The 22,252-nt window shown below is 36.9% G+C and overlaps 1 protein-coding gene across 2 annotated transcripts in view; it reads left to right on the top strand.

The window, feature by feature from the left end:
- The window catches only part of PARD3B (par-3 family cell polarity regulator beta), a 982,784-nt gene that overhangs the window by 629,816 nt on the left and 330,716 nt on the right, over positions 1–22,252 (top strand). The window contains exon 16 of one of the 2 annotated variants that reach the window (XM_072742730.1): positions 8,008–8,052. The exons of the other annotated variant lie outside the window; for it this stretch is intronic. Within the exon in view, the coding sequence (XP_072598831.1) occupies positions 8,008–8,052 (45 nt within the window). The remainder of the gene's footprint in view (positions 1–8,007; positions 8,053–22,252) is intronic. 2 annotated transcript variants of the gene reach the window in all.

The raw sequence follows: 22,252 nt of genomic DNA, 5'->3' as shown, positions 1-22,252 counted from the left end.
TTGGGTTTTTAGAAATGTGATATTTTCTACAAACAAAATGAACTGCTCTTTCAAGTATCATTACCATGTGAAGAACAGCAGTGAGATTAGTGCCAGCAAACCAAAAACTAAATATAGAAGCACTAAAACCCAGGGGTCAGTTATATATAAGTTATTAGAGAAGGACAATGAGGTATGACTAGTCCATCAATTATATTTTTTCTACAATTTACCACTTAAAATATAAGTGAATTGATATCTATTCCAAACAATTCTGCCATGTTTGGTTTTTTATTTAGACTTATCCCAGAATTAGACTCCACCTGGCCAGGAACATGTCGACAAATTATACCACAAGAATTTTACAAGATTTATATACGTATGTTTCAACATTCATATAGCCATATGCATAGCACAATAAACGTATGCCCCACTCATTACTCTAGAGCCCTGTGATAAAGGGACATATTCAAAGTGCTGCCTTCTTTACTTTTGCATATGCTGCATCCATTCACTCAACAAACATTAATGAGTAAGAGGTGTAAAGCATGATTCTAGTCTAACAAGGAAAAATAACACCTATACCTTCCTTAAGGTGTTCATACTTTAATGTACAACAGACCCATACACAAATAATTTAGAGATTTACAAATTTTGGTCCCTAAGCTCAGCCTGGAGGCCTCAGAAGATGACTTGGAGAAGGTGAGATTTAAATGGTTTCTTAAAGTGTGTTTTCAGAGCAAGAGAATAAATGAATTTTCATTATGATTCAGAAGGAATTTTATGTGCGATTTGTATATTGTACAGATGCATGAAGTTGCATAGTCTATTCAGAAATATACTTCTGTGCTGGAGTGCCGGGAACCTAGCAAAGGTGGTTGTGTGTAAAAGACAATCAGAATGTGTTTGTGAGCACCTATTCCTGCTAGATTCCATGATAAGTTTTTGCCACTGAGTTGCCCCTAATGTAAGTAAGGGATATTATCTGCATTTTACAAATGAGTTCAGTAAGCTTGAAAAAGACTAAGTAATTAGTCCATAGCCATGCATATAATTAGTGTCACAGTCCAGGTCCCTTTTCATGCTACTCCCTAGCCATAACTAAAAAAGATGCCCCAGGTGCTAAAAGTTGTCAAACAGATTATTTGGTTCAAATATTCAGCTACCTAAAACCTTTATTTACTTTTGTGAATCTTCATGTCTGTCTAATCTTCTACTGTATTCCTAAAGCTTATCCTTCTTCCTTTATTATACTAGTTATTAAAAAAAATTTTTTTAAAAAGGGATCCCTGGGTGGCGCAGCGGTTTGGCACCTGCCTTTGGCCCAGGGCACGATCCTGGAGACCCAGGATCGAATCCCACGTCGGGCTCCCGGTGCATGGAGCCTGCTTCTCCCTCTGCCTGTATCTCTGCCTCTCTCTCTCTCTCTGTGTGACTATCATAAATAATAATTAAAAAATTAAACTAGTTATTGTATCAATATATTATTTATTTACATCTCCTCATTAAACCCCAGCATTGAATATCTGACTCTTTTGAGACTTATTTATTGCATGAATTCAAAAAATTCATTTATTTATAGAAATATTTATTGCATGAATTCCAAAAAATTACTTAATACATTAATGAAGAAATAATTTGGTTTTTCCAATGTTCTTTAATGAGATCAAGACAATAATATAGGAACATATGAAAAGTGTTAGATTTTCCTAACTTTAGATTTATGATCTCCTAAGGTTCATGGAGAAAGAGAATTCTGAAAAATTATGAACATGTGAGTAAATAGATAACTATGAAGGAGTGGATTCCTCATTTTTATTTCATGGCACAGTGGCTGAAGGATACCCTATAATATTGGAAGAAAATTTTAGCTGTTGAGTTCCAATTAGCTTATTGTCAGAGTAGCAACATGCCCAGAGATGAGCATAGTGCTTTAGGGGAAGCTTGCCAAGGAAATGGTGAGATAAACATTTGCATCATCATCTTGTACTAATTACTTAACCCTCTTTTTCAGCAAAAGCCTTGTTTAGTTTGTGTTTGTTTGTTTTTTAAAAGATTTTATTTATTTATTCATGAGAGGCACAGAGAGGGAGAGAGGCAGAGACACAGGTAGAGGGAGAAGCAGGCTCCATACAGGGAGCCTGGGACTCGATCCTGGGTCTCTAGGATCATGCCCTGGGCTCAAGGCTGCGCTAAACCACTGAGCCACCTGGGCTGCCTTGTTTGTTTGTTTGTTTGTTTCAAGAGATGGAAGAGTTTTTCCATACTTAAGAATTCATAGTGCTGAAAACTCAAAAAGTCTCCCCAAGGAGAATCAGTATGCCAAATAGTCATTGACATAAGAAAACATTATAAATCAATGCAGTAATAGTTCATGGTTACTAAGAAGAGAACGTAATTTACAACTTGAACAACTTGAAATAGGTTTGTATTTCTTAGAAATTCTGGAAATCAATCAGTACAGAAATTGATCTACTAAAAAAAGAAGAAAATTGATTCTTAATATTGGCAACTACATCATTTTTTTTAAGTTCTGAAGGAACAGCTCTTGGAAACAAGTTTATTAACCATCAAGGAATTACTTGATATTTAGTTTCCTAGCAAACTATCCAAAAAGAAGTATTTATGGCCTCATTAGAAGATAGATTTTTATTGCACCAAACATGAGTTTCAAAACTGCAGTTCTACTAAGTCAAAGATATGGAAATAAAAATTAAATGAAACAGAGCTCTGTATGCAAAAGACAAGCACTGCATCATATTTTAGAGTGCTGCTTTGCACCAAAGTATCTCAATATGAAGTAGTGGGAATCTGAACACATTTGCATATTCCCATTCATGACATAGTGTTGGCATTCTCAAAAAGAGTAACTGTAGCTGATGGCAATTTTTATCTGAAGAGATTTGTGCATGTTAGCAATATACTGTCTTCTGTCAGCTTAAGTAGAGCATATGGGGCCCATTAACTCACCAAATCTGCTACTGTTCTGCAAATTTTTATTAAGCAAGTGCAGTCCCTAATAGTCACTTATGTTATAGAATGCGTATCAAATGCTATCAATAAGCAAGAGAATTGTTTTCCCCCAGTGAGAATGCATTTGAAGTGTATGAGAAGGCTTGACAAAAGAATAAAATATTTTAAGTGATCACTGTACTAGTATAAATGTATCCTACTGGGAATCCAATGTATGTATTATAAGCACTTTAATGTTTGCCGCTAATAAGCTCTTACAATGCCATCTTTTTCAGAGATTTTTCTCCCCATATTTTCTTGGTTTATGGCTTCTTTCAATTCTAACAATGATCCTGGTAGAGATTAAGTAAAAAACAGAACTGTGTGTTTATCCACAGTTTTAAAAGTTGCCATAAGTGTTGAGCAATTCTAATTAGCTTCAAAGGGCTACAACAAAAATAGCTAGAAATATAAGCATAGCTAGAAAATAGCATCCTGATGCTATTTTCCCAAGCAAGTCTTCCTGAACCAGAGGATGCACCAGGGAATTAACAAACATCCAAGCCAAAGAACATCCTCCTTATGAAGCACTTTACAAGAATTAAATCAGTGTCCATCAATCTTGAGTTGAAGGCCAAGAAGTATGAGCTTAGTATAGAAATTGCATTATCTAAATAAATTTCAGAGATAAGAAGAGCAAGCCCACAGTGTTCTCTAAGTATTTAATAACAGCTACAATAAAAATGTCCATAAATTTCATCTTCAGGAGGTTTCAACATTTCACTGATATTGCTTCAATTACTGTAATACTCCTTTAAGTAATCAAGAGCAAGTAGTACCTGTCCTTGGGTAAAACTGAAGGATGAGGAAGGGAATATAATAGACTCTGGAAACTTAAAAAAAGAAAGAAAAGAAAATGCAAAAAAAGAACAAATGAACAAAAGAAAGAAAAGAATCCATCATCAGAACCAGAACAAAAAACTTTGACTCTTCATCAGTACTCTCATTAGATGCTTTTGGTGCCTCACAATTTTGGAATAGAAGACCTTCACAACACCCAGCCCACTCATTTTTCAATCTCTTATAAATAGGGTTTTAGTTCGAAATGACACACCTGTCATATCCCTACTGCTACTATTCCAATCACTGCGCTATCCAAATATTATGCAGTGAAATGAGTAGACTTAAGCTCCATCCCCATGAGATAACCCTATAGTAGATCTAAAGTAATGTGAGTTATAAAGGAAGTTGAGTATTAATTATAACACTTGTCATTTTTTAAAAAAGTAGTGGTAGTGTGTGTAATTTTACCTCATTTTCTCATTTGCTACTCTTATTTAAATCACTTCCCAGCACTAAGCGTGTGCATAAAAGATGATTGTTCCCAATTTAACCTTTTAAATAAAGTGTATTCTATTAATTAAGTCATTACAGTCCCCTCTTTTTTCCATTATGTTTATTCATATATCTTCTGTCCTAAAGATAGACATCTGTGTTGCTGCATATTTTGGAGAAAGACCCCTAATTTTTATGCCTATCACCCATTTGGCTTTTCTGTACTGTTTTTTGAAATAGTGCTCTAAAGAATTTCAAATTGTCAATTAAAATAATAAGTATTCCCACTAAGAATAATAGTGTGCACTCAGAAGTTAAGCAAGTACCATGTTTAACCTAATATGGTTGAGGAATTTGCAATACTTAAATTGGCTTAAATTTAATGGGATAACTTATGTCTGTCAAAAAAAAAAAAAGACAAATGCAAAGAAACAAAATCTTACCTTTGTATGAATCCCTTTTTCAGAATAACTGCACGTAATAAGACCATATCATCTGAATACTGCATTTCCTTTTTCTTTCTTCCACTACAGATGAACTAGGAGACAGGTAAACTGAGTGGTAACCTACTGTGGATGTTGGATTATCCATGAGATAACAATTTAAAGTACTTGCCTGAATGCATTATATTCTCTCCAGTGTTTTCTCCTCTGTTCCTTTATAATCCCAGGGAAGTGAAATCATAAATACTTCCACCATCATCAAATGCACAACATTGACCACTCTCACAGTTTTCATTTATCAGAAGTTTTCATTTATTGAGAAATACGCACCTGGCACAGTGCTCTGTGCTTTTGTACATTGTTTTCATTTAGTCCCACAATTCCTTGTGCAGTGTTTTTATCTAAATTTTTCACACAAGGAAACTGGTTGAAAACAACTTACTAACTTGCCTGGTAAAGCTGAGATTCAACCCATATCTATCTTATTAGTAGCTATCATGTTATTTTGCCTTTCTATCTGGGTTCCCGTTAATAAGATGATAGTAGTCCATATTTATTAAGCACTTACTATATGATCTTCTAAGTATTTTGCACAAATTTGCACATGTAATCTTCACTACAAGCCTATGGAGGAAGCTATTATCCTCTTTATATATATGATGAGATTTAGGATCAGGGAGTCAAAATAAATTGCATATGACCAGTAAGTTTCCAAGTCAGGATTTTAATTCAGGTGATTTCTCACTTGTGAAACGGGGGTGAATATATTGCTTAAACCAATGAGAATGCTAAATTTCCAAACATGTTAAACAAAATTATAGCTAACACTTGTTGACATTTATCACCACAGAAACTTCTATTAATAATATATATTCAAGCATAAAGGATAATAGTTTTCTAACATATTAAGTGTTTGTCAAGTGTTTTCTTATATTCATTCAACTCATGATTCAAAGAATATAACAAATTTTTCTATGACTTATCACAAGTACACTAGAGTGGTTAAGAGTACAATGTTTAAGTTCTGGGTCCTCCATGTAGGAGGTATGCTTCAGTTCCTTTATTTGTAAAGTAAGAAGAAGAAGACCTATCTTTATAGGTCATTTTGAGGATTAAATGAATTATTAGCTATAAACTGTGGAGGATAGAACCTACATATTACAAGATCTCAATAAGTATTAGCCACTAGTGTTGTTTATTTTTTTAATCGTCATAATTTTCTAGGATTTTCTACTTGTACTGTAGATTCCACTGTAAATTTCTTTTAGACCTGAAAAGGCCTGAATTTAACCCACAGTTGAAGCCTGATGAGAATGGACTGACATTTCCAACTAGAAATATGAAGAGAAGTCTGATAAGATTTTTTAAGGAGCTAATAAAATATGGGAAAATCACCAAAATAGTGTTGTTGTTTAGAAAATAAAGAAATAGCTAGAAAAAGAGGGCTAGGTGGGTTTGAGAAGATCTATGTATAATAACTGGGTTGGTGAAATATGGCTGAGTGGTATAGGCAAAGGAAGGAAGCGCATACCTCTCTGAGACAGCTAGTGTTAGGGAAAAGGGAGGAGGTCTTTTTTTTATCAGCAAAGTTCACTTCACCTTGCTCAATCCTTGAGCACCAGATTTTTATAGACTAGCATAGCCAATGGCACATAGCAAATAATGAAAAACTGTTGGGATCCCTGGGTGGCTCAGCAATTTAGTGCCTGCCTTTGGCCCAGGGTGCGATCCTGGAGTCCCGGGATCAAGTCCCCCACGTCAGGCTCCCGGCATGGAGCCTGCTTCTCCCTCCTCCTGTGTCTCTGCCTCTCTCTATCATAAATAAATAAATTAATTTTTTAAAAACTGTTGTTGAATATTGAAGTGATAATCCATGCAGAGATGTTTAAGGATTAATTAAGAACTTTGTTTTTGAGAGATACTGAGTAATAACTTTGGTACAATGTCACTGATATTGGTTATCAGTGTCATACCAGCCTCACAGAATGAGTCAAGAAATATTCCCTCCTCTGAATTTACTGAATTCACTAGTGAAGCCGTCTGGGTCTAGAATTTTTTGTGTGGGAAAGTTTTAACTATAAATTCATTAGGGACGCCTGGGTGGTGCAGTGGTTAAATATCTGGCTTTGGCTCAGGTGGTAATCCTGGGGTCCTGGGATCGAGTCCTGCATCAGGCTCCCCGCAGGAGCCTGCTTCTACCTCTGCCTCTGTCTCTCCCTCTCTTTGTGCGCTCATGAATAAATAAATTCATTAAAAACAAAACAACAACAAAATTTTGGGTCATTCACATTATCTATTTCTTCCTACATAAGCTTTGGTAACTTGTGTCTTTCAAAAATTTATGTATTTCATCAGAGCCGTGTTAATCTGGGTTTTTTTTTTCTACTACTGAAGCAAGGTTCTTCATCTTCTTCAAGGCCCTGAATTCTGAATATTTTCTCTGGGAATTGGGACTAGGCACTGTTCCAACCCATATGTGAACTTCATACACTCTTCCCATTAAACTTTTGGGTGATTCTTTCCCAGGTCTTGGGTAGTTTCCTCACATGTTTGTGATCATCAGTATATTCATCTAAATACATGAGAAGATCCTCAGCAGATCTCAGCAAGAGTTCTGGATAAATCTTTCCTCTCTGGTTCTCTGCCTTCAAACGTCATCTGCCTTGGCTTCCCTGGACATCAACATTATGTGCTCAGGCTGGGACGTCACTAAGTTCTGCTGTGTTTCCCTCCCTCTACCACAATCTGGAAAATTTCTCCAGACAGTAAGCTAGTGCAGTTATAGGAGTCACCTCACTTGTTTTCCGTCTCTGCTGCCTAACGTCTAATTCCTGGATTGCCATTGTTTCATGTTTATATGTTTAATTCTTTTTTCAAGAGGGATTGTAAATTTCTTCCCTTTTACTCCAGATATAGAAGTCCAGTCCTTGAGTACTGAATATATATATTCCACACAAAGAATTTTATTATGTATTATACATCCCTAGACCCATGAGTTTAATTCCTCCTTTTGCAGGCATGAAAACAATTGCCCGAGTAACAGAGCTGAAAGTCTTGAAAATTAGAAGAAAATAAAATTATATTCATAGATGATCTAAAATAAATATATTTCTGCATAGCTGCCTTTAAAATATCTACCAATAGAAATGAGGTATGCCAGGTAGGCCAGGGAACATTTTTTTCTCACTTTTTTTTCCAGTAAAAGATTTAACTTCTTATGACTCTATTTCAATTTATTGTTCAAAAAATGCCAGATTTACAAGCAGGCCTGATCCTTGTCTCTTTTATTTCTTCTCAGTGCCAGATGAAAGCAAAGTCCACTCATTGGCTGGTCACAAATCGGGTAAGAAACTCCTCGTAACTGACTTTATATTCTCCTTCCTGGAAATTGCTGGCTGTATTTGAGTAGCAGTTGGAACCTATTTCCATCCACTAGTCACTGAAAGGCTTGCTAATTAATACATGAGATGTCTCTGACTTCCACAAAGATGAATTATTGCTTGGCTGTGTGAGTAGTGGCATAATGTATGCTGACTCAAGATGTTTGAGAGGAAAGGATAAGGGTTTCCAAAAACTAATAATTATAAAACCAAAAATTTTAAACCTGTTAGCCAGCTGAACACTTAAAACAACAAAAAAAATTATAAGGAGAATCCAAGAAAGTTTGAAACTCTTTCCCATGATGACTTTCACATTACAGTGGCAGAACAAAGAGCTCCAGAACAAGAAAAATGTAGTCATTTCCCCTCAAAAAAGAATAGCCTTTTTGCTTGTCATCAAAGAGGATCACACACAAGATGGCTATATTCTCTTTAATTTAGACTGAGGATTATCTTTCTTTAGACTGAGGAATGAACTCCCTCATTACCAGAGGTTCTCCAGGAAGTCCACAAGGATCTCTGAGGGTTTCCTGGGTCTTTGTCTGTTTTGTGAAAGATACCTTCAGGTCAAAAATCCAAGCTTTTCCTTCAGTGCCACGTGGTCTGCTTCTCCCTTTGCTCTTCATCATTGCCTTCACACATTAGTTGAAAACACTTAAAGCTTACCAAGCTTGCAAATACTACAGTGATCCCTTTCATCTATGGATGTGTTATTTGGGGAAGAATATCCATTTTACTCTTAGGCTTGCGACTCCAAATAACAGAAAAATTACAGTTTGTTGACATCTCCCTGTTTCTGAAACAAAGAAAGTCTTTCCCGTCACCAAGTGTCTTCTGTGTTTATGTGCTAATTATGTTTCCAGCAGTAAGTGGCCTTGATGCCTCATTACTTCCATCATGTTCCAGGGCAAGATTATGATTTTTTTTTCTTTTTTTCTTTCTCCATATTCTTTTGTGATAACAGCAGGGAAGGGCTGGTTCACAACTTTTAGATTTTTTTTTCTTTTCTGCTGCTCCCAGTAAAGAGCCTAAGAGGTTAGATCACCGTGAAAGAAAAGATTTCTCTGAGAGTGATAAACTGCTGCGTGCTGCTTTTCCCCATCATCCTTTTCCATTAAATTCTCTACTACTGGAAATATTTTTCGGAGCTTGCAAAGGAAGTTCTCATGACCAAGGAACCCCAAGGATAGCTTATATTATTTTCATCTTCAGTGCATCTTAAATGGTACTTCTTATCATCAGTTCTATTACACAGATTAATACTTGAAGATTGAAGACTTTTTATGTACTGGGATAGGCTTCAAAGTAAAAAAAAAAATGAAAGCAGTTTTTAAGACTTATATAAATTTGGTATTTAAAAATGAGCAAATGGACTTTCTGATTTTTCTCTCAGAAAATCAAATCTTATTCTGATTGCAATTTCCAAACAAATTTCTGACTAATATTTTTGCCACTCTTTTTGCATGAGAACATTGTTACCTTTGTATATCACTACAGTATTTTACTAAATTGCATGATATGTTTTTAGATAGTATGATATAAAACATGTTAATAAAGAATTATCCTAGGTATGAAATTGAAATAATTTCTAAATTTTTAAAAAATGACAAAAATAGCATAATTTTAAACCTGTCAGGTTCATTGTAAGCTCCACATGGCAGTCTTACTCTAGCTGGTTGATAAAAATAGCACCAATAGTCTTTATGTCATATGAACCATGCTGTTTAAATATATCAGGTGTTTTAAAGATTTCTGGTTATAGTGAGCTGCTAGTACAGTACTACCATTTTATAATTTGGAGTACTCATATACCCTATCACAGTGTCACTGAGCTTTTCACTGACCATCTGTGGAATCAGTGCAAATGCTAAGAACAACCAGAAAATTGCTAACTCTAGAGCAAAAGTGGTATATGAGAAAACACAATAAAGAGGGTTAACCAATCACCTAAAATTATACATTCTAGAGTTACATTAAGCGAGAGCACTTTAAAACATTAGAGACCGTTCTGAGAAAATACAAAGCAGCATTAAAGAAAAATCTAAACTAAGGTTATAAATTTATATACTCCAAGGATATATCCTTCCCCCATTTTTAATATTTTTTTATTTTGGAAAATTTTTCTTGAATATAACAATTCTCAAAAAACTCCTCCTTCACATAATATTCAACTCCCCTAAGCATGCCCCATTTATGCAGAGCAATTTCTGAGGAGGTGGCCATGATGGTAAAAGAGGATTAAGGGTCCTTTTGATTCTGGTAATACCTTTCATTTACACAAATCATCTTAAAAATTCACCTAATATGTAGTCTCAATCTGGTACAGTCTGTGACCACTAACCAAGTTATAGTATAATGGAGTATAATGTCTAATGTTCCATGATCATACTTGTCTTGCCAGTGTTAAAAGAGATCATTCAGTGTCTTTTTGTTTCACCTTTCCCTTCCCAAATCTTTCCTCCAGCATATTTAAGTAAAAAGGTGACATCTCTTTTGCTAAAAAGGAAGAGTACCTTCCTCGGTCTCTTTTTAATTATAGAAATGTGGGCAGCCTTCATAATATCCAAGACCACCAGGAAGTTAAATTAAATTGTATATACTGACCTAAATCTATCACCCATCTTCGTATTTGGGATGATATTCAACATTTTAATAAATTCATCTGAGTTAAAGTTTCTTCTGAGTCAGCTACTTAGTGTGTAGAGAGCCATTTCGTGCCAAGTTCCATCTGTTGGTCTGGCTTGGGTACCTCCCAAATTTGTGACAATATTTTTGGCACCCTTTCCTTGGCTTAATCTTTAAATGGTTGATTCTTCAAAGCTCAGATCAAATCAAAGGCTCAGGCAAGATCAATCTTTCTAATACTTTTGGCCTAAAATGTAGTGTCCCCCTCACCCCTTCTGAAATCAATTCAGTATTCTTGAGATTTTTCTAATGGCCTACCTCAGGGGTTCCCCTGGGAGTGCTGCATCTCATACCTTAGCTGGGAAGCAGGCGCGATATTCTCCTCTTGTCAATCTTGTGAGGTCCTTCTCCGTGTAAGAGAAGTATCAGTACCTATGGAATGGTGAGACCTACCCAGAGAGGTTAAGAACAAAATCCCTTGAATTGGTTCCTTTAGGAAAAATCAGAAGTTTCATAGAGGCTGAAAAATTAAAAATGCATCTTTCACCTCTTTCCTTATTAACTGAATTCTGACGAAATCCAAATCTTAGTAAATGCAGAGGGTTAAAAACACCTTTCAGCCCAATGTATATTTTAAGCAATGAAACCATTTTTTAATGATTTCAGTATTCTGAGGGAAAATTAGAATCCAAAGAAAATTACATAAAATTTGAAATAGCTTTTTTTAGAATTATGCTTAAATTTTGATTCTACAGATTCATAAACCATACCTGAGAAGGAATCATTTCTTCCCCGCCCCCACCCACATACTGAGCTGACACCTAAACTAATAGTTTAAGGCTCTTCAACATCTAGTCAGAAAGGACTTATAAATTTTACTTTTTTACTATGTCTTAATTTTTTTGTTTTGATTTACTGCTTGGAACTGTTTTAATATGTATTGACTGTCTGCAGAGATCTTTGCTGACCCAGCTCTTTAAGATGATGCAGTACTGAAGAAAGCCGATGAGTTCTTCTTTATGAGCTCTGACATATTAATTAGCAAAATGGACTAAAAAGCTTTCCTATTTCTATTTTAATTTCTTACATTCTCAAACACCTGTCTATATAGCTGTAAAACAGGCAAGTCTGTAAAAGTAATGGTTGGCAGTAAGTCCAGACCTTTTCTGAGATAAGTTTATCAATTAATGAGCAAATATTCATTAACAGTCTAGGGGCATATCTCTGTATAGGTGCCTTGCAGCCATTAAGTGTGTGGGATATCTTAACACATTTTACTGGTAAGGAAGCTGAAGTTCAGGGCATTTAAATACTTGTTCTCATAGCTAGCTAGTATGGGTGAGGTTATCAACCCAGATACTGTGTGGTAAAGCCTATGTTTTGGCCAGTTCCTTTTCAGCAGCATGTGCCTAACACTTCAATCCCAGACACTGAGAAGAACACAGTTCTAGTGAGAAGACATGACACACACTCTGGAATATCCCATAAATTCTTACCTTTTGTAACCTCCAACTGAACAAGAGACACCATAAAAATAATTTCTCTAGCAAACAATTGTAACTCAATGAGCATGAGAGGGACAATCTAATCTGGTCATTCTTGACATTGTTTCTCTGTGTATATATATATATATATATCCACACACACACGCACAAAAGTATGGGCCAAGTTAAGAGATGTATAAGAGAGAAAACAGGCATGTGATGTGCATGTATTATGTATGAATTACAGCAAATGTGCATGTGATCGGGTGTATCCTTATGGCAGAGGCTGAAAGTTTAATATGCAAGTTGCTAACTTGGCAGACCTTACATTCTGTTCTGAATGCATTGTGTGTAAACTTTATATTTAGAATTTTCAAGTGTGGCCAAAGAAATCTTTAGATCTTTCCAAAGAAATAGAGCTCTTAAAAACATAAGGTGATCAAATAGTCACTTTAATACAAGAGCAATGTGCTATTAAATGACATTTCATAAATTTTGTTGAGTATGCATTTTAAATTTGGAGCACCAACTATGATCATTTTTCATGAGTCTGAATTGGATTACTGCCTTTCTTGACTTTTTATTGATATTTTGGATGAGGAACTAAATCTTAGTATTAGTGGGCAGTGGACTTAAACTCTTTCTTTCCTTGTCAGTTGGTTAAGGTAACACTATACAGTTATATTTGGACAAAGATCTTTATTAGGTACTTTCTAAACTTTTGTTATTTGTTATGTTGGAAAACATATAGCTTTAGACACAGGAAATATATACATTCTCACATCCTCCAGCTCAGTTTATGTTTCTATGGGATTCAGGATGTTATTTTAAAAAGTACCAATATGTATAGGATTCTTCCTACAAACTTGATTATAAAGCAACCCCAGTATTTCCTATTTTGTAAAAGGTTACTGAATACTCTGGTCTCTAAAATTCAATGAATCAAATTGAATTAGAAACAAATATATCAGTCTTCTTAGAAATGTGATTCAATTCTTTGCTACTAAAAAATGGTGCAGGTGTGTGCATCTCTGAATTTCATGAGTAAATAGAATCTACATGTTTTTACAAATCAAATTTCAAAATTAATTATTTCAGTTCCACTCATGTTTATTAAATGCCCACTCTGTGACAGGTGTTATATCAAGTGCTAGAGATACAAAGTGACATAAGACATGGTCTCTGTCTGAAAAAAATTTTTTGAAATGTTAGAGGAGAAAGACATATAAATGCCTAATTAAATATTGGTTTGGTACCTTTATGCTAAAGAGTAATAGTGCAAGAATCTCACAGAGGAAATACTGCTTGATTCTGCTTGGGATTGGGGGATGGCTGTCATATTTCAGAAAGGAAATGCTTTCATAGCAGGATCTGGAAGATAAATAGAAGTTTGGGAAATAAAAAAGGTCAATGAGCTAACACATTTCAGGCATATGGAAAGTTATGACAACTTGAAACATCGTGGTATGTTTACGAAACTATAAGCAATTCAGTGTTGCACAAATGCAAAGTGGAGAGTAACAGATACCAGGTTGAGCCAGTAGGCAGAGATTCAATTATGAGGAACTCCTACCAAATGGAAAAAAATGTGAATTTTATCCTACGGGCTCAGAGAATCCAAACTGGTTAAAGGAGGGGATGGGCCAATTTTATGTTGTAGTACTATCACTCTGTTGGCTATGATGACTTGAAGGGCAAAAACAAAAACAAAAAAAAATCAGGGGGAATAATTAAGAGACTATTGTGATAGTCCTGATAAGAGATGATGTGGCATAAATTCAAGTGAATTACAATGGAAATGGAAAGAAAAGTAAAACATATTTGGAAAATAAAGCTTTGAGGTTTTTTGTTGTTGTTGTTGTTGTTTTAGTTAAACTTGGTGGATGAGTGAGGAAGAAGACCCAATTTGATTCTCAGTTTATCAGTCAGCTATCGCTACACTGTGCTGCATAACAAAATCAATAGCAGACATTTATTTCTTGATCACTTTGTGCAAGTGGGGATTTGCTGATCTCAAAAGTGTTTGGCTGGGCTTTGCTCCAATCTACAGTTTAGGTCCAGGTGTTATACATATCTCTTATTGGAACAGTGTTTTCCTGAGGGAAGTATTTTTGATAACAAAAGTGATAGGATGGAAATAGGGTAGATAGAAAGAACCCTTAAGCTATGTGTCAAAGCCATGGAGTATTCAGTCACATGACAGTGAAGGTAGTAGAGAGGAAGGAGAGGCAGGAATAAAGGGAAGTGTGGCAGGATGGCCTGAGCTGGGAAAGAGTAAGGATATGTGAGCAGATGAACATAAACATATGTTTATATGTGAGTAGATGAGCGTTGTGCTTGTGGAAGTGAGGAGTAAAGTGGCCACCGAGCCCCTCCCACCCCGACCTGTGGGATATGGGTGAGAATGAGAAGGCTGCAGGGGAAGCAGATTCCTTAGTGGAGAGGTAGACTCCAATTAAGGCTAAAAGACAAGGAAATTTTTCGAGAAGACCTTGAAAGTGAAGAGCATCTTGTCAACTATGGAAGGATAGTGGGGACTTAAGAAGGCAAATGAAGGAGTCTGAGATAAGGGGAAACAAAGACAGTGGTCATGTGGAATTATGGCCGGAGTGGTATAAGGCAGCAGCCCAGAGGGCAAGAGATGACCAGAAGGGTTCCACCTCTTGGAAAATGACTGAGAATGGCAGGAGTGATGGGTCTGGTTTGTTTTCATAATTCTATGGTTGTCAAGAGCATTAATCTTCACTCTTTGGTGAATAGAGGAAAGGCTTGGGCCAGTTTAGACTCAATGGTGGCCTGGATGAATTATTTCCTGTAAAGAGATCATATCTCTGAAGAATAAGAAGATGAAAATTTCCAGGAAAAAATGGTCCCAAGGTTACAGAAGTTTTGAGAAGATGCTCAAGTTTTATTAGGTTTGCAATTTGAGAGGTGGCCATTAGTAATCACTTTAGTGGAGCGAATGTTTGCAGACAGAAGAGAAGGGGCAAAATCATGTGGCTTGAGGAGGAATGGGGGTGGAAACAAACACAGGTGATCTTTTTCTTTCCTTTTTCTTTTTTAAAGATCTTATTCATTTGAGAGAGAGAGAAAGAGCATGAGAAGGGGAGAGGAGGGAGAGGGAGAAGCAGCTCCCCGCTGAGCCAGGAGCCCGATGTAGGGCTCAATCCCAGGACCCTGAGATCATGACCTAAGCCAAAGGCAGATGCTCAACTGACTGAAGCCACCAAAGTGCCCCGTGATCTTTCCAGAAGTTTAATGTTAAGAGAAAGAAAAGAGATGTATCTAGAGAAATGTTTTTTTATTGCTCTACTTTATGTTATCCATGAGAAACACTGAACCATGTTTAAAGACTGAGAGGAAAGAGATATTTGTGAGAGAATGAAGAAATGGGAGAGAAGGAATTGTTAAAGGCATAGGATTAAGACTGTAGTGTTACAGCAGTTGGCCTTGAAGAGAATGAGCCAACATTATAGGGAAAGTGGCAGTTATGCATGCGACATCGATGAATTTGTAAGTAGTAGGGCTGAGAAATTAAGGTTGTTAATGTTCTCATCTTGATGATATCCATTACAGGACTGGTCTTAGTTGGCCAAGAAACATAAGAAACACTACAGATAATAGGTAACCTAAATTGAAATCTGTTTAAGTCCTTGAAACAAAATTGGACGAAAGACTATGAAGAATATGAAGATATTTATACTTACTCATGCACATGCACACTGCATTCAAGAGTTGGGTTGCAGAGGAGCTATAGCTTTTCCCCCAAACTAAAATGCTGTTTATCTCTTGCAATTACATTTTGAATTCTCTATTTGTGGTAGAATTATAGAAAGTTAGGACTAATTAGAGCAGAATATATTTCTAGAACAATGAACTTTTTTATAAAGAATAGACTGAGGCCTAGAGAGGGAAAGTCACCCCCACCAAAGGCCCAGCTAGTCAATGACAGAAGCAAGGCTCAGATCTGTTAACTTACTTTGGCAATCTCTTGCTTTGTGAATTCCAATATTATTGCTACCAGTTTTGCCTGATTTAATAAACAAGACTATCATTAAAATTCTCAGAATTTGGGGACCTGAGTGGCTCATTTGGTTAAGTGTCTGCCTTCAGCTCAGGTTGTGATTCCAGAGTCCTGGGATCAAGATCTGGGTCAGGCTCCCTCCTCAGCTTGGAGTCTGCTTCTCCTCTGCCCCCACTTGTTCTCTCTCTCTCTCTCTCTCTCTCTCTCTCTCTCTCAAATAAATAAATAAAATCTTTAAAAAAAAAAAAAAGAACCCTCAGATCTTCCCCAAATTCAGCATGGATAATAGAAAGAGTAATTTGGCACAACACTAGTCATTTTCCCTTTAAGCATCTGACATTGAAACCCACCAGGATAGAATAAGCTTCTATATACAAAATTTCATATTGCGTCCCAAGTTTATATAGATTGTCACAAAATCTGCGTTTATGTATAGTTGCTGTTTATTATACTTGTTATTATGGTGTTCTCTTTCTTTTTCCCTATAAATATAAATGCGCAGGACAAATTATTCTAAGCTCCAGTGGGCATTTGTTGATGTGGTATATTTTGGTATGTATTTTTCCCTATGCCCTTATATATATCCATATTTGCATCACAAATTCTCAATAACAAAATTCTTTGTTATCCTGTCTCTCTCATTATCCAGAATATGACAGCCTGCCTTTGGAGATAACATTTAACATGCTTAAGTGTGTGTTGATTTAGGCAATTTATAGTTTCTAAAATGTTTTGAATTGTTTGAGCAAGTGAAAAGTAATTTTATAAAGAGAAGAGCATATTTCTATATATGTCAACTTCTTCAAATGTGGCTGAACTCTCAAACTTCACCATCCATGGGGAATATGTGTCTTGTACATTTAGAAACAGTGGTTTGGAACTGACAATTCTAATAGTGTTTCTAAATGCTAGAATGAACATCTGCGGTGAAAAATGTTATTAGCTGATTACATGATAGTTGATAAACACAAAGTGAATGTTTGACATCAGCACTGTTCTATGGGCTGAGAACTATCTGTACCCAACTTTGGTTTAGCTCTGCATCCCGACAGGAGTCACAGAAAACAACAAATCACATAAAAAGTACACTAAAATGTCATCATTAGAATATTTCTGTATGAATCTGAATGTACCGTGGGCAAAAACAAATCACATTCTCGAAAGCATGGTAACTGTAAATTTTAACCTACAATAAGAGCATTTCCTTTATATTTATCTTTAGCATGGCTTCGGTTAAGTTTTTGCCGTGAAACCATTGCAACAAAGTCACTGGACTCTCTACTTACCAGCTTTAAGAGCAGCCTCTCATGAAGAGCAGTGTTGGAAAGAGCTAGAAGGCTTTACAGTTCCTGCATAATTATTTTAGAAAAGTTTACATTGAGATCTAGAATCTAAAATCACTCTTCTAAGAAAGGGATTTTATGTGTAAATTTGTTGTAGAGGAAAAGACTGAGACTCCGTGACTCCAGTGACCCAAAGGGGTTTTCAACTTTTCTGCAAAAGCTAGTCTGCTAATGTTAACTGAATGGCTACTCATTCCAACAGTGGTTTCAATTCTTAAGTTTTCTTCCTAAAAATCAGCCAATGAGGGTACTGGAAGGACAGGTTTAAAACCCAGCCTGGGAAGTTTGGAGATGAGCTCCTGCATCATAGACTACCCAATCTATGTTGAGTAATATATGCCAAAGCCTAAATTTTGTCTGTAATATCTGATAAATCGTCAACTAATAGTGAGAAACATTTAGGATATATTGACTTTGATAATGTTGGTATTGCTTTATATCAGATGACTTACGTATATGTGTTTGTGTATATACACATTTGAGTTTTATGCCAGTGAGAAAGGGAAACATTTAAAGATGTGTATTTCAAGAAAGGTATTACCTACTTAAGAAACACTCATTGGTTCCTGTATTTAGGTTCCATGGCCAGGAATAAATTTCAGCACCTTTAACAAGTCATGCCATGCCTTCTATCACCTTCTGCTGGCCTGCCCTTGCAGGCTTGTCTCTGGCTACCATCATCTACCACCCCACCCCATCAGCCTCATCACACATGTTCCTGATTCACGGAGCTACGCACTCTTGCAGGGTTTTTTTGGAGGGCAGGGGAAGGGCAGAGGGAGAGGAAAAACCTGAAGCAGGCTCCATGCTAGGGCTCAGTCTTAAAATCCTGAGATTGTGACCTGAGCCAGAATCAGAAGTTGGATACTTACCGGACTGAGCCACCCAGGTGCCCTGAGACTTACTCACTCACTTTTGTCATCAGACCATATATTGCTCTTTCATACCTCAGAGCCCCAGCTGAGCTCTGTCCTGAGAAACTTTCTCCACCACCTGCAGGCAAGGATCCCTCCTGGGAGCTAGCCTGGTGTACCTTCAGGTGTCGCTAGACTCCGCTGTTACACTATTTAACTTCTCTCTGTCTTTCTTGGCTTAACCCACACTCATGTTCCATAGCTGGTTAGCCCCCCAAGGTCTCCCACAGATTGTTTTCCATCTCCTTTAATCAGCAGCTGTGGCCTCCTTACAGCATTAAGAATCCCAAGGCCCACCTTTTCTTAAATAGGCAGAACTTGTTTATCTACCACATAAGGGGGAGTAACCAAGGATAAGTCATTTACTAAACCAGTATTTAACGAACACCTGCCATGTGCCAGGCACTGTGCCATGTACCAGATACAAAATTGTGTCGAAAACAGCCTCTGCCACTAAGGTGCTTACGGCTTAGTAGCAGCAATAGGAATGCGAATGGTGAAAGTTCAAGGAGCTTAAGTATAAATGCAAATGCACAGAAGAAGTAACAGTGCTTACCTTTATTGAGAGAGAGGAGATTGAGGGACAAGGACAAGGGAGGGACTTCTGCTTTATCTACAGGATCTGATTTTTTACATTGAGACTAAGTTTATGTACAAATTAAATAATGAATAATTCGTGGATTGAAAAAATAAAAACATTTTTTAAGCATCATAAACCTTCACATGCTGAATCTCTTAATGGCAGTGTTGTACACATGGGAGGATGTAGCATGGGGACTGTCACAAGGTGTGTACAGAGGGGAACATGGGAGAAGGCATGGTTTCTGGGACTGAATCCCTGAGTCCTGCTAGGAACCTGCATGAGGCCCAGAAGTATTTCGGGGTGAAGGGCACGGAGAGGGGCTCACCTGTGAGACATCTCGCTGGTAGGTTGCCAGAAAAAGTGCCAAAGAAAAAACACACCTAAGGATTTTGACCCTCCCTCCATAGTTTTGGTACCCTACCTGGTAGATGCTTCGTCCTTGTAATCCATGCAGTAGGCACCCACACAATCCCACATACAAAAAAAAAAGTATTTTTTAAAGGTTCGTGATACCCCGTGTCCAATAAAAGCAGAATTATAATAATAGGACTAACGTTAAATATGTAAAAATTAAAGAGAAAACTGTATCCCTTCACCTTCCTAAAATAAGCAAATGCAAATTCATTCCCACTCTATTGATAATTAGAAACCACACACCCACACAAAACAACTTACAAATTCCACCCCATTAAATACAGCAGAGCGGTTTGAAGTTGCCTTTTGAACAAAAACCCTTTTATTAACCAGTCAGTGAAAAAACAAAACAACCCCCCAAAAAAGGTGTATGCCTTTTTAAACCAGGCAAGGCACAACTGCAACAAAAGAGAGGAAGAAAAAGCAGATAGTTTTATAAAATATAATGATATGCCATCAGGGAGTTGTTGGAGGCATTTAGAAATATTGGTGTCAAACTGGTGATAGAGGCTTTTTACTTGCTCTACTGACAGACCAGCAAAAATGCTCCTATTGGCTAGCGTAGTGATGTAGTCGTCCATGAACTCTTGTAATGATTTATATGGACAAGTACTTCTGATTTTTTTAAAGTGTGTATCTTTATGAGTGTGTACTAGTAAAACAGCTTTTCCATATATGGTAGTGCTGCATGCTTCTTAAATAAAATTTTTACATAAAATGGAGGAATGTTTAAAGACTATTGGTAAGAAAATGTAAAATGATGGGTGAGCATGGCAAAATATTATGGAGCAGTGACACTAATTGTGGAAGTTTGGGAAACACCAATCAGTGTTCTGTTTCCAGTGGCATTCTGTAGTTTCCATCAGCACGCTTCTTTGCAAAGCTCAAAAAATCTTACTTTGAGAAAGGTATCTCCACTCTGAAGTCTCTAGGCTATGCGATTCGCACAGTCCTCATCCCATTTCCTGTCTGTATGCAAATGCCTTCAATTCTGGTTGAACCCTGACTTTTTCAGCAAAAGAAGTGTCCAAAGCTTCAACTATTTCCTACCATGATAACTCCTAATCAAGTTAAACTTGAATTATATTTTCAAATATTCCTCCAGCAAGCCATCTTATCTGAGGAGGAAACATAAGAACATAAGAGATCCAGTGGTGCCCTTCCATGTGAAGCCTAGAAAAGTCTTACCAAATGCAGAGTTAGCCTTGACTTTTCTTTACCTATGACATTAATTCAGCAGGAAATCAGGTTGGGATCCATGATACATCCCAAAGCTTTACTTCCCACCCTTGCCCACGCCACCATGACCTCATGCCTTCAGGAGCCTCCTCATCAACCCAGGCTCTGCTGTCCTCTCTATAGTTCCACTCTCCTTGCAGGAGCCAAAGTGGTCTTTGAAAAACATGAATCAAATCAAGTCCCTCAAATGGTTAAAATTCTCCAGTGGCTTCTCATCATTCATAGAAAATAACCCAGATTTCTTACCATGATCTCCAAAGCCTATCTTCCTCTGCTTCGCCTACCTCTCTGACCTCATTCCCACTGCTTCCTCCTCCTTCAGGACACTAGGCCAGTGTTGCCTGCTTTCTGTCTCTGGAACGGGCCAGCTTGCTCTCCCCCCAGGCCCTTTGCACATGTATTCCCTCTGGTCAGAATGATCTCCCTCCACTTCATGTGGCTGGTTTTTCTTATTCAGTTCTCAGGTCAAATGTTGTTTCCTCAAAGATACCTTCCCTGACCCCCAAATGTAAAATAGAAAATAAGCCAGTTTCTACTGTTTACTCTATTTCCTAACAGTGTAACAGCACTTAATTACAGTCTATAGTAAGTGTGTGTGTGTGTGTGTGTGTATGTGTGTGTGTGTGTGTAGCCTACTCTCATCCCTCCCCCTAGAATGTAAGCTCTACAAGGGCAGAGACCTTGAACCCCAGTCCAAGAGCACTGTCGGGCACGAAGCAGGTCCTTTACTCATGTTTGCTAAGTCTTCTTTTGATATGTCTTTTGCATATTTTTACTTTTAAACTTCCCATGTTCTTTATGTGCATGCATTGTCCTAATAAAAAGCTGGATTTTGTTCTTATGTTCTGGCAGTCAGAATTGTGACTGGGAGGTTAGCATATTTACATTTATTAAGATTACTGGCGTATTAAGATTATGTTTATCATCTTATTTTTATATTTAAGCCACCCTTTAATGTCTCTTCGTCTTCTTTGTTATCCTCTGAGGATGAATTCCTATTTTGTTTTGTTTTTATCAACCCACTTTTTTCTTACATTGATTTGGCAATCATACACCACCTTTTTATCATGCATACTTAACAAAATACAGAATTAGTCCACACTAAATTCTTTTCCCAAACAATTACCAGGGCCTTAGAATACGTTGGCACTCCTTACTCTCTCCTAATTTCTATACTATTTTCCATTGTCTTTTAGCTTTTGATCCCACAGGTTATATATTAATTTAAATGTTCTTTGTATTTAATATTTGTTCAAATTGACCCATATATATACTAATTTCTTTTCTTACTATTCTTCCTTGTATCTCAGACCTTCCTTCCAGGGTCTTTTTCCTTCTTTCTGAAGTATGTCCTTTAAGGTACTCCTTTAATGATGGTCTATTGATTACCCTCGTGTTGTTTGACAGAAGATGTCTTGTTCTTGACAACTGGTTGTTTTAGGTATACGCTATTAAGCTGGCAGCACACTGAACATGTTGTTCTCCTGTCTTATGGCTTCTCCTATGAAAAGCCAGCACTTGGTCTAATTGACATCTC

The sequence above is a fragment of the Vulpes vulpes genome, chromosome 16 (assembly GCF_048418805.1).
Source record: "Vulpes vulpes isolate BD-2025 chromosome 16, VulVul3, whole genome shotgun sequence".
Classification (NCBI taxonomy): domain Eukaryota; kingdom Metazoa; phylum Chordata; class Mammalia; order Carnivora; family Canidae; genus Vulpes; species Vulpes vulpes.
The sequence above is the reverse complement of the archived record's forward strand: the minus strand, read 5'-3'. Positions and strand labels throughout refer to the sequence as shown.